This window comes from Podarcis filfolensis (genome assembly GCF_964270895.1).
Source record: "Podarcis filfolensis genome assembly, chromosome: 3".
Classification (NCBI taxonomy): Eukaryota; Metazoa; Chordata; class Lepidosauria; order Squamata; family Lacertidae; genus Podarcis; species Podarcis filfolensis.
The window spans coordinates 101,197,188-101,209,198 of record NC_139606.1 but is presented as its reverse complement, the minus strand read 5'-3'; the positions used below and the strand labels follow the sequence as shown (position 1 = coordinate 101,209,198).

General features: G+C 41.4%; 1 protein-coding gene across 2 annotated transcripts in view; it reads right to left on the bottom strand.

The window, feature by feature from the left end:
- The window catches only part of CAMKMT (calmodulin-lysine N-methyltransferase), a 245,004-nt gene extending 233,055 nt beyond the window's left edge, over positions 1–11,949 (bottom strand). Inside the window, exons 1-2 of one of the 2 annotated variants that reach the window (XM_083605524.1) lie at positions 11,819–11,949; positions 2,365–2,537 (exon numbers count right to left, since the gene is read on the bottom strand). In XM_083605524.1, the coding sequence (XP_083461650.1) occupies positions 2,365–2,537; positions 11,819–11,938 (293 nt within the window). In that variant the 5' untranslated portion in view covers positions 11,939–11,949. Of the gene's footprint in view, positions 1–2,364; positions 2,538–7,042; positions 7,174–11,818 lie in introns of those variants that run through there. The other variant, XM_083605525.1, reaches the window with a different exon arrangement.
- Positions 11,950–12,011: the final 62 nt, after the last annotated feature.

Below are 12,011 nucleotides of genomic sequence, written 5' to 3'. Positions count from 1 at the left end.
CAGAAGGGCGAGTCCAAGCAGACCTGGCACAGCAGCTAAGCACATACAGCAGTGCTCCAGGAATTGTGTGCCAAGGGTTCAGTTGTCCTGGCTGCAAGGGTCTGCTTCACCAATATGTTTCTTACAGGGTATGTGTTTGCAAAGCAGCACCCAGCAGGACTGATTTCTCCTGCTCTCTGCAGTGTGGTCAGGAGGTCCTTCTCCTCCCTCGCTCCTGACTATATAGGATTTTTTAAACCTTAATAAAAATTGAACTCTGAATCAATTCTGGGCTGCATCCAAATCAGGTACTCCCAGGTCAGATCAGGGCCCTAGATCAGGGTGTGTGTAAAGCTGTAAAATTACATTATCCATTTATAAATTTCAATAGTTGGGAGGTTCTTCGAATTCCTGGGCAACTTCAGCTAATATTTAATAAGATGTACTTTAAATTAAACTTTATACGTGTATGTCCTTTTCCACTAAGAACTGGTGCCATTCAATGATTTCTAAGTTGTGTAAACTCAGTCAGATCCTCCGGAACAATACCTTCTAGGCAGGAAATATAAAACTCAGCATCCACAGCAGGCTTAATAAGGGGCTACAGGAAAAAAGTATAGCCTTCAGGTTGTTTAAGCTACTGCTGTCCTGCTATGAAGTACAAGCTTCAGAAGTGTGTGGAGTCAAATAAATGATAGAAAGAAAACTATAAATCTAACTTTGGTAACTCATTTATCAAGTGCTTTATCAGGACTGTCAAAATCTTGTACAGTAACAGTTCCCGCAGGGTTTTATAGCTGCTTTTTGCGAGCTGTTGCATCAGAAGTTTCAGTGGGATTCCACAGCATGTTCAAATTCTCCTTGCTGAGAACATCTCTCTGTTTGGCCATCAAATGTATTCTGACATTTTCCGATAGCCAGTTTACTATGAGAGAAAGCTGGATTATGGAAAAATATATTAATATAAAAAAATGCCATGAAGACAAGATGAGGAGATGGATTGTAATCCTTATGGTAGTACCAAGAGTGGAACTAAAATGATTGCAGCAGACAAGTGTAACCAAACTCAGATTGTCATTATACTGCTCAGAGGGATCCATTTCAGGTGAAAAAAATTATAAGTGGGCAAGGGTGATTTCTTCCATACCCCTTCCTCCAGCCACTATGGTCCCAACTAGACTCCAAGACCAGAAATGCGCCAGTTGGTAGAAATGCCATGTGGGAGAGATTGCAGGAGGTAGCATAAAGGCAAGAAGTTCAGCACTCCCACTGAGCGTGCTGCTTTCCCCCTTGAAATCCTCCATCTGCTTCACCTGTGCTTGCATTTGAAGGCACAGGTGTCCAGGCCTGGCCTTGTGAAGAAGGCCGTGGGGCATGGTGGCAAGACAGGTCAGATGCAGTAAGTATGCAACTTACTCTGACAAATGATAGCAGTGGTCTGCTTCCAGTCTACCTCTCCAAGTCTCTATTCCTTTTGTGAGAACTGTATCCTTTAGGGCCAACCCTCTGGCCTGCAGACAGGCATTTCTGGGCTCCCTGGTATCCCACCTGGTGCACTCACTACATGATAAGGACAGCGAGTAGATTGGGAGGAAGGTGAAGGCACAGATCAAGATACCCAGTCTGGCTCCTTACTTAGCTAATGACTCTGCAGCCTCTGCAGTATTTTGGTCACTGTTGGACTCTGGGGACATGACACCAGGTCTGCCACCACCACATCTAGTTCCATCCTTAGGGCAAACACCATGTTGCATTTACACACTTGAACATGAACCCAATAGCTAGCTCCTTTACATTTGGGAGGAAGATTTGGTGCACAAAATTGGCAGGGGGTACATAGTATTCTCCCTTCCTGCCACATCTCTGCTCCAAACCACTCCCAAGTCACTTTCCCCTTTATAGTTCCAAGTTGTCTCCTGCATAAACACAAAAATCAGCTCAAATATGTGTTTTGTGAGAATGCAACCAGTGCAAGAAGTTAGACAGCAAACCAGTGCAAGTAGATAAATAGGTACTGCTGTGGCGGGAAGGTACACATGTACCAGCAGTACCTATTTATCTGCTTGCACTGGTATGCTTTCTGTCTTCTAAGTTGGCAGAAGCTGGGACAGAACAACGGGAGCTCACCCTGTCGTGTGGATGTGAACTGCCGACCTTCCGATCGGCAAGCCCATGAGGCTCGGTGGTTTAGACCACAGCAATGCATATTGAACTGGACAAAGCAAATTCAACTGAATACTGAAATTCATATACTGTAATGATTTCATCAAATCTTAAGATGTGACTAAATTATTTAAACTACTAAAAATGAAAATTGAAAGGGGAAAATCAAAAGTGACATGTGGCAGGCATAGACAGTACCTGCAAAAACAGAAGAATACTTACTTCAAGGATATACTGTATTCAGGATAATAGATGCTTTTGTACTGAAGCCAGGTTCCTTGGTCATCTGCCACCCTTCTCTCCTCTTCTGTTACTGAGAAGAGACTGAATGAAGCAAATCTCCTTACTGATACTTGCGGAAGGTGAACATTCTTCAAGTGTTTTTTCTTCAGAACCTTTGGTTAAAAAAAAAGTCATGAAAATTTAACCACTTACAATATAGAGCTTTAATGCTCAAAAGCAATTATTCAAATTGAAAATGTCTCACACCGAGGTAATTGCAAGCTAGCAGCTATTGTTGACATCTTTATAACCATGAAAGTAATGTAATGCAATACACACTACAAGGACACAGGAATGTTGGAGCGGTGTGGGCGGGTGTGAAATAGGATGGCAACCCAAAACTAGAAGTGTGGGGAGCAAGTACAGGAGCAATGTAGGTAAGATGGCAATGACACAATGTCATCATGCTGAATTTGTCTTAAGTTAGTCAATCTAGATCAAGGATGGGGAACCTGTGGTCCTCCAGATTTTGTTGGATGCCCATCAGCCCCAACCAACATGACCAGGGATAGGAACAAAAGAAAAGCCCTGCTGGATAAGGTCAAAGGCCCATCTAGTCCAGCATTCTGTTTTCACAAAAGTTAACCAGATGCCTATGGGAAGCCCCCAAGCAGGACCACAGTACAAAAGCAGGATGGTGGAAGTTGGGAGACCCACACCAGCTGGAGGGCCATAGGTTCCCCAACCCTGATCTAGCTGATAACCAGGGCTACACAGTTTATGAAAAACATTATCTCTTATTTGGTTAATAAGGACTTTGCATACCTCCTAAAAGTCATTCTTTCATCTAATTAAAAATCTGTTTCACGTAATCTTTTTTTTTTTTAATGGCAGAAATGCCTAATCAAGTTTAACTCAAATTCAATTAACACTGCAATCCTATCCTCAAATTATGCTGGTTGGCCAAGAATAGGATTGCTACTAAACACTCAGCATAAGCACAATACAGCTTACAATTTAATTGGTAGTGCTGTGTTGTGACATGGTGACGTCCCATTGTCTCTGCTGACTCCCTGTCAGGACCTCAGCCGTTGGGAGATGCAAAGCCTCTCCTGAAGGAAGTTCAACCCCTTGGAGAATCAACTCGCAAGTGGACTATTGATACCAGTTATGTCCAGTGCCTAAGTCAAAGCCACTTACATCTGTAATCAATAAGTTGTGACCTAATTTGAACCAAAGAATGTTGTTACGTGTGGTCATTTAATTGTTGATGCCCGGGAAGCGGGGTGTTCACAGGGCCTGGGTGCGCAACTCAAAGTTATGCCTGCATTTGTGTTGCTTGGAGTTACACGCACATAATCTGTGTGGAATAACTGGTAGCGCACCAATATTTGACCCTTTCTTCTGTGAAGCCTATAATATCTGGGTCTGAGGTGCAGGCGTCCTAACCACTGGACCATTATTCCTTCTTTGTCTAGCCCTGAAAAATATGACTAATGTGGTGGCAACATTGGGAGCAACACTGTTTGGTGGGTGGCAACAGAGTTATAAGGCATGCTATGAGAGTGGTTGGCATTTTTATATTGCCACTTTTCCTCCTATATTTGTACTTTTGACACTACTGCTGGGAGAGTTTAGGACCCAAATTAGTTATGTCAATCTAAATTCCAATATATTGACAGCCCTCTTAAATAGGCCATAGGGTTGCTCTGCCCATCGAGCAAAACTCTAGGATCAAATGAAATCTCTCATTATAAAGCTTTCAATTATCAACATTTCGGCAAGACACAGGGAAAAACAGGTTAACCATAACAGTAGCTATGTTATAAAAACTGATAGTATGGAAGTGCATTAACATTTTGTGTCTTTCAATCTCCTCAAAGCATTTACAAACCTCATTTTTTCTACTGCCCTGTGGTATAAACCGTTTAGCTGTTTTAGAAACAAAGATGAAAAAGCAAAAGGTGACAAACCTGTTCGAGGCTGGCTAACATAAGGCTTTGAAAAGGTTGAGAGACAGTGTTCTCTGTTTACATGATGCCCTCTAAGTGAACTTCAAGGATCACTAACTTACCTTATACAGCCATTCTAAATGAATGCGCCCCAGGGACCCTTACAACAAGCACATTATCCAGAAAAGCAAATGAGAATGGTCACTAAGGAAACAGACAAGCACAAGAAATAAAGAAAGCTGATCCACAAAGCTATAACCTAAATTCTTGACTAGTTCCAACTGTAGAAAATGAATGGGAAGTATTTCATTTGATAGTATTGGGCAGTCATTAAAAAAAAAAAAGAGCTACAGAAATACTGGCATTCTCCCAGCTATTTGCATCAAAAATAAAGGTGGGTGTTCGGTATCTAATGCATTTTCCTTTACATTCATTTGAATGAGTTCTGGCTTAATTTACCATTTTAAAACAAGTATTATTTTAATTCACCTGCAGACATGCTATTTTTTTTAATCCATTCTGAAATGCCAGAGTCCTGTGAAGAGTGAGGCATGCTTAAGCTTGCAGTGCCCAGTATAAAACTTATGACAAAGTATATAATATCATTGATTAATTGAAATATACGCAGACCACAAAAATTGTTTATGGATTCAAGTCATGTTTGCAAAAAGTGTTAAGCCATAAACTATGGTTTAGTAATGCTCCCATTTGTTTCTCCCTTCTTATGAGCCGGTAATCAAACTATGCAGTGGATAGCTTAACATGAAGTTCAAGCAGCGGGATCACGCTTTGTTCCATCTTAACAAATCACAACAGGCAACCAGCCCTAAACCATGGTTTGATTTTGGCTTAGCAACCGCGGTTTGTTAAAACCTAGCAACCCACAATCCCAGATCTGTGTGTCATATCTTTGTGATATGCTGAGCCCCTCACACAAAGGGAGGTGCAAAGCAGGAGAGGTTGGGCTGTATGCAGCAACACACTGTTCAGGCACATAATTTATGGCTTTGCGTTACATGCAAACACAGTCTTTGTGGCAAACATTGTGAGAATGGTAGAAGTGCCTATCTCGTAGATTTATGGGTAAAATCAAGCATATTAGTAGAGTGGAGTGGATAAATATGGAAGTGGGTATGATTACACGGACTGGAATAGAAGTCCAAGTCTGAGTGTGTATTTTCACAAAACATGCAGAGCTACCTTCACATCTAGAAGGAAGCTGTAGGAAAGAAAAATAAGTTAAGGGTGAAATGCTAGTACCTGCTGCTGACCACGACATCACTGAGCAAAATTATAGTAGTGCATTCCTGCAGAGCCCTAATCTATCAAGCAGCAGCTATATAAAATCTATGTTTATGGGGCATGAACCAGTAAATGCAAGACATCTGAGTCATAACAAGCAGCGTATGGTTCAAAAACTAGGTGCCTGGGCCGAAATATTGGGAAATATTGGAACAAGATGGAGACAAATTGAAATTGCAGAGTTTTGAGAAATTAAAAGATAAAGTGCGAGATTGGCTGCATTATTATCAAATAAGAGAGGCCTATAACTTGGATTAAAAAATTGGCTTCCAGGTGGAAAAATCAAAATTGGAAACAGAACTGTTAGATCCCAAAACTAAGATACTTTCAAGAATGTATAACTTGCTGTTAAAATGGAATACGCAGGATGAAACGGTTAAATCTGCTATGATTAAATGGGCACAAGACATTGGTCATAACATTATGTTTGATGACTGGGAACAGTTGTAGACCACCGGTATGAAATTTACGGCATGTAATGCCTTGAGAGAGAATATTATGAAAATGATATATAGGTGGTACATGACACCAGTCAAGCTTGCAAAAATATATCATCTGCCCGATAATAAATGTTGGAAATGTAAAGAGAATGAAGGTACATTCTTTCACCTTTGGTGGACATGCCCAAAGATTAAGGCTTTCTGGGAGATGATCTATAATGAAATGAAAAAGGTATTTAAATATACCTTTCTGAAGAAGCCAGAGGCCTTTCTCCTGGGCATAGTCAGCCAATTGGTGCCAAAGAAGGATAGAACGTTCTTTATGTATGCAACAACAGCAGCAAGAATACTTATTGCAAAGTATTGGAAGACACAAGATCTACCCACCCTTGAAGAGTGGCAGATGAAAGTGATGGACTTTATGGAATTGGCGGAAATGACTGGCAGAATCCGAGACCTGGGAGAAGAGTTGGTGGAAGAAGATTGGAAGAAATTTAAAGATTATCTGCAGAAACATTGTAAAATTAGTGAATGTTAAAATGATGTTGGATTGGAAATAAGTGGTACTAGCAACAAAGTTAATAAGAATATGCAAAAATGAATTGATAATGGATGAAAATATAGAGTTATAAAATGTTAAGATATAGAGTTAAGATAAATGAAAGAGGGTAAGGATTTGCTGATTTGATTATTTAAATGGGAATACAAGAAGGGAGGTGTGAGGAGGTCAAAGAAACAAGCAAATGAGTTTTAAGTTATGAAAAATGGAATTGTTTTTAATTTTTCTTATTTTTTCTTTGCTTTTGTATGTTGTATCTTTATTTTTCTTTTTTCTTTTATTATGTGTTCTTGTATTTATGTTTTTGTAAAACTTCAATAAATATTTCTTTTAAAAAAACCCAAAAAAAAACTAGGTGCCTGAAAGACACTCAAACCACACACCGTAAACCTAGAAGATGCAGCAATGTGTGATATCGTTTTTACCTTCATCAACTTGACACATGATCCTTTTTCACTGACAAGATTTGGTGTCATCATTCTTATTGGAAGAAATGTTTTGCCATTATATGATCAAGATCAAAATGATGAATGTATGAACCTCCAGGAGACACAACTTGCAGAGGTTAAGTAAATGTTCTTCAAAAATATCCATTATGTTATTTTCTGTTGAAAGAACCAAGAATGTGGTTCAAGGACTGTTCTGCACTTTTGTTGGTGTTCTATAATTTTTTTATCCACTTCAGCTCTCATTGCTAGGACACCCTGTTTCGTTAATTTCATTTCAGTATTTATAGGCCACTTTTCAGGGTTAACCCTGTCAAGGCAGGCTCATAACAAATTAAAAGCTTAAATTCCAAAATAAGAAGTGTGTTGGTAAGCAGCGTCATCGTAGAAATAACACTGATTTGTGAATTGTGTTTATGTCAGGTATTCGTTTTTCATTGCTGTACAATATTAGCACAATTTAAATGAAGCCCTTTATTGTTTGTTGGTCTAAAAGTGGTCCAGAAAAGCAGTAAGCCATACAGAAGACTAGTCTCACAGATGAATGATTTCACCACACTATATTCTATAACTTTTTCCCCTTGGTTCAAGGACACAGAGTTGAAAGCCACACAGCTATATTTCAAAACTAAGAAGTCGGGTCCTTCTTGGCTGTTATTTTCAGAAATACTCTGCTTAATCTAGGCCTCTCGCCATTTGTGTGTAGTGGCATGGTTTATGCTTCTTTTAAACTTATTTTCTGTTTACACATTTCATTGTTATGGTTTTTCATTTTGATTGTCCTACGACCCTTTGGGAGGAAAACAAATTACAGTAGTTAATATTAAATTAAATTAAATATTTTAATAAGTTATAATTCCTACTATTCTAACAAAGACTTGCAGGCACTGGACTGCTTGTCCCTGGTGTAACTTCATGCATTTCTAAAATTCCTGTCCACAGGTATGCATCTGAATAGGATACATTCTTATTAACTCTGCTTTTGGAGAAACAGGTACTATTACCCAATGTGAGACATTCATTTTAAAGTGGTGTAATTATACTATTTAAGATTAATTGTGGTTATATGTTTAAAAAGTAGTAAAAGTTAATTTGGTTAGTTACTCCCAGTATCCATCACAGGATTTAAGAAGCTGTGGTAACTAGCATAAGGACTGATAAATGTAATTTTGATATTGGGCTTCTAATGAAACAGGAGCTTGCTACATTGTGACAGTTTAGCTCAGGTTGAATTCTGATAGGCAGAGTATAATCGGCTACTGCTCCAAAATCATGGGCCCGTTTGTCAATTTTGGACTGGCAGAAGGGAGTCATTAATCCCATAGGAACTTTTAATAAAAGTGAGCATAGGTTTTACTTTTGAATTGCAGCTGGTTCACATGTGCATATAGATAATTTGATTTCCTAGCACTTGAGAAATGGCACATAAACTTTCCCATTGTGCTTGAAGATTCATATCACCCAATGTCAACTTAGTCTGTGACACTGGAATGATATATTAACTCATTAAATGATCCAAGTTATTTGATGTTGCAGCTCATAGTTCTGCAAATAAACCCTTACAATTATTAAAATGCACAACCCAGTATAATAATAATAATAATAATAATAATAATAATAATAATAATAAGCCACCCTTCATCCGTACCTCTCAGAGCAGTTCACAACATCAAAAATACAATTTAAGTAACACTTGCAAAAATAATGTTTATTCTTTTGACCATAACCGCTTAAGAAGGTTGAAGGATGTCTAATATTGTACAACACTCTTTATTAACTGAGAAAGACTTTCCTCACAGAAACTTACTTACTTCTTGAAACTTCTTAATAACATCTTGCCTAAAAGCTCACATTTCACTACAGTGACATATAAATTTGCCAATTCTTAAACTTTGTGCTACAGAGTATTTAATGTTCTTTTTCTGGCACTTATGAGAACACAAGGAGAGCCTGTGGATCAGGCCAATGGCCCATCTTAGTCCAGCATCCTGTTCTCACAGTGGCTGACCAAATTCCTGTGGGAAATCCGCAAGCAGAATCCAAGCACAAGAGCACTCTGCCCTCCTGTGGTTTCCAGCAACTGGTACTCAGAAGCATTGCTGCCTCTGACCATGGAGAAGGAGCACAGCAATCATGGCTAGTTGCTGCTAATAGCCTTCTCCTCCAGGAATTTCTCTAATCCTTTGTGGCCATCGCTGCTTCTTGTTTAACTATGTGTTGTGTACGGAAGTACTTTCTTTTATTTGTCCTCAATTTTCCAACATTCAGCGCCATTGGAAGTCCACGAGTTCTAGTGGTACGAGAGAGAGAGAAACATTTCTCTATCCTCCTCTTAGTCGACTTTTCTCTAAACTAAAGGTAAAGGTAAAGGGACCCCTGACCATTAGGTCCAGTCGTGATTGACTCTGGGGTTGCGGCGTTCATCTCACTTTATTGGCCGAGGAGCTGGCATACACCTTCCAGGTCACGCGGCCAGCATGACTAAGCCACTTCTGGCGAACCAGAGCAGCGCACGGAAACGCCATTTACCTTCCCGCCGGAGCAGTACCTAGTTATCTACTTGCACTTTGACGTGCTTTCGAACTGCTAGGTTGGCAGGAGCAGGGACCAATCAACGGGAGCTCACCCTGTCACGGGATCCAAACTGACGACCTTCTGATCGGCAAGTCCTAGGCTCTGTGGTTTAACCCACAGTGCCACCCACGTCCCATTTCTCTAAACTAAAAAGTCCCAAATGCTGCAAACTTTCTGCATAGGGGAGTTGCTCCATCCTCCTTGATAATTTAAGTTGCCCTGTTCTGAACGTTTCCCAATTATACAGTATGCTTTCTGAGGGGAGGGAACCACACAGCGCTTCAGGAGACATGATGCTGACAGTGGCGCAAAGGTTCTCCACACAATGCACCTTTGCAAGTGGCTCCCACACATTGTGGCAGCCACGGGGAGCAGCTGTGCCCTGCAACTATAACAGGGATCAGCTTCGAAGGGCGGTATTTTGACTGACAAAAGGCTCAGTGCCATAGAGCATTTGCACACAAAAAATACACCGCATTTCCCACTTATTTACTTAGAATATTGTTACCCACTTTTCATTATTACTGCAATATCAGAGCGGGCCACAGAAAAGCCGAAACAGAGATCTAGAATAAAATCCAACCATCAAATTGTCACACCACTCATTAAAAGCAACTTAAACACAGTAACAGCAATTTCAGCACTCATATCCACTGAACTCTCTACAGCTCACTGAAGAGTGGGAGGAGGTTGATCTTTTAACTACTCTCTTGCCTAGCAACATGGGTGAGTAAACCAGAAAAACATGTGTTCTGGACAGCCAACGTGATTTAGTAGTTAGAACAGCTTTTTTGCATATGCTGGCTGGGACTGATGGGATTTGTATTCCAAAATATCTGGTGGGAAGCAGGTTGGAATGGGCTGGGTTAGTTAGAGCATGGGTAGGCAAACTAAGGCCCGGGGGCCGGATCTGGCCCAAATGCCTTCTAAATCCGGCCCGCGGACAGTCCGGGAATCAGCGTGTTTTTACATGAGTAGAATGTGCCCTTTTATTTTAAAGGCATCTCTGGGTTATTTGTGGGACCTGCCTGGTGTTTTTACATGAGTAGAATGTGTGCTTTTATTTAAAATGCATCTGTGGTTTATTTGTGGGGCATAGGAATTCATTCATTTTTTCCCTTCAAAATATAGTCCGGCCCCCCACAAGGTCTGAGGGACAGTGGACCGGCCCCCTGCTGAAAATGTTTACAGACCCCTGAGTTAGAGGGTTGCATCAGGGCTGAGAAGATCCGAGACAAGAGTCACCATTCAGCCATGAATGGGCAGCCTTGAGTCCAATATTCTCCTTCAACCTAGCCTACTTCACAGAGTTGTTGCAAGGATAGAAATGTTGACTAGAACCACAGACCTCCTTGAAGGGTAGGGTAAAAATTAAAATAAATGATATTACTAACAGAAACAGCAAGGGGGGGGGACTTTGGTTCATTCACAACCTCAAGAGCAGGGAGGGCACTTTGGGCAAGTTGCAGGCATGGCCAAACTTGGCCCTCCAGATGTTTTGGGACTACAACTCCCATCATCCCTAGCTAACAGGACCAGTGGTAAGGGATGATGGGAATTGTAGTCCCAAAAAACATCTAGAGGGCCAAGTTTGGCCATGCCTGGTAGAGCATGGTGCTGATAATTGCCAAGATCGTAGGTTCGATCCCTGTATGGGACAGTTGCATTGCAGGGGGTTGGACTAGATCAGTGGTTCCCAACCTTTTTTTTTTGGCCATGCCCCACCTAAGCATCTCTAAAATCCTGATTCCCCCCCCCATTTAATTCTTATTATTCAAAAAGTGAACTCATAGTCACCTGAAGGAAGCCTATAAGGCCATCATTCACTGTTAATAACTCATTCCCGAATTGCCCCCCATGAAAATTAAATTGCCTCCCCACCTGTGGGGCGTGTGCCCCACGTTGGGAACCACGGAACTAGATAGTCCTCCTTGGGGTCCCTTCCAACTTTGCGATCTGCGTGAAGTCGTGCCCTTATCTCATTTCCCCACCACCACCCCCGTCCCTGAAATGGGGCTCTCCTCGCGGGGCACTGTGAAAAATAAAAGTGAAATGATGACGGCGGAAGCCCTTCGCCGACCCAGAAGGTGCTAGAGAGAGACGGAGAGACAGGCAGGACCCCCTGACGATGAGGATGGTGAGGAGGATAACGACGTCCCTGGCTGGGAAAGGGAAAGGTACCTGTCTGAGGAGCACCCAGCGGGCTTTGGCGGCTGCCTGCCGGCTTCCTTCCCGGGCTCCTCCGGCGTCTCCCTCCTCTCCTTCTGCCTGACACCTGTCAGCTGGGGGAGAAGCGCTCATGGCGGGAGCGGCTCGCGCCGGGGCTCAAACTTGAGGGAGAGCGCGCCAAAAATAATAGATATCTAAAAAGAGC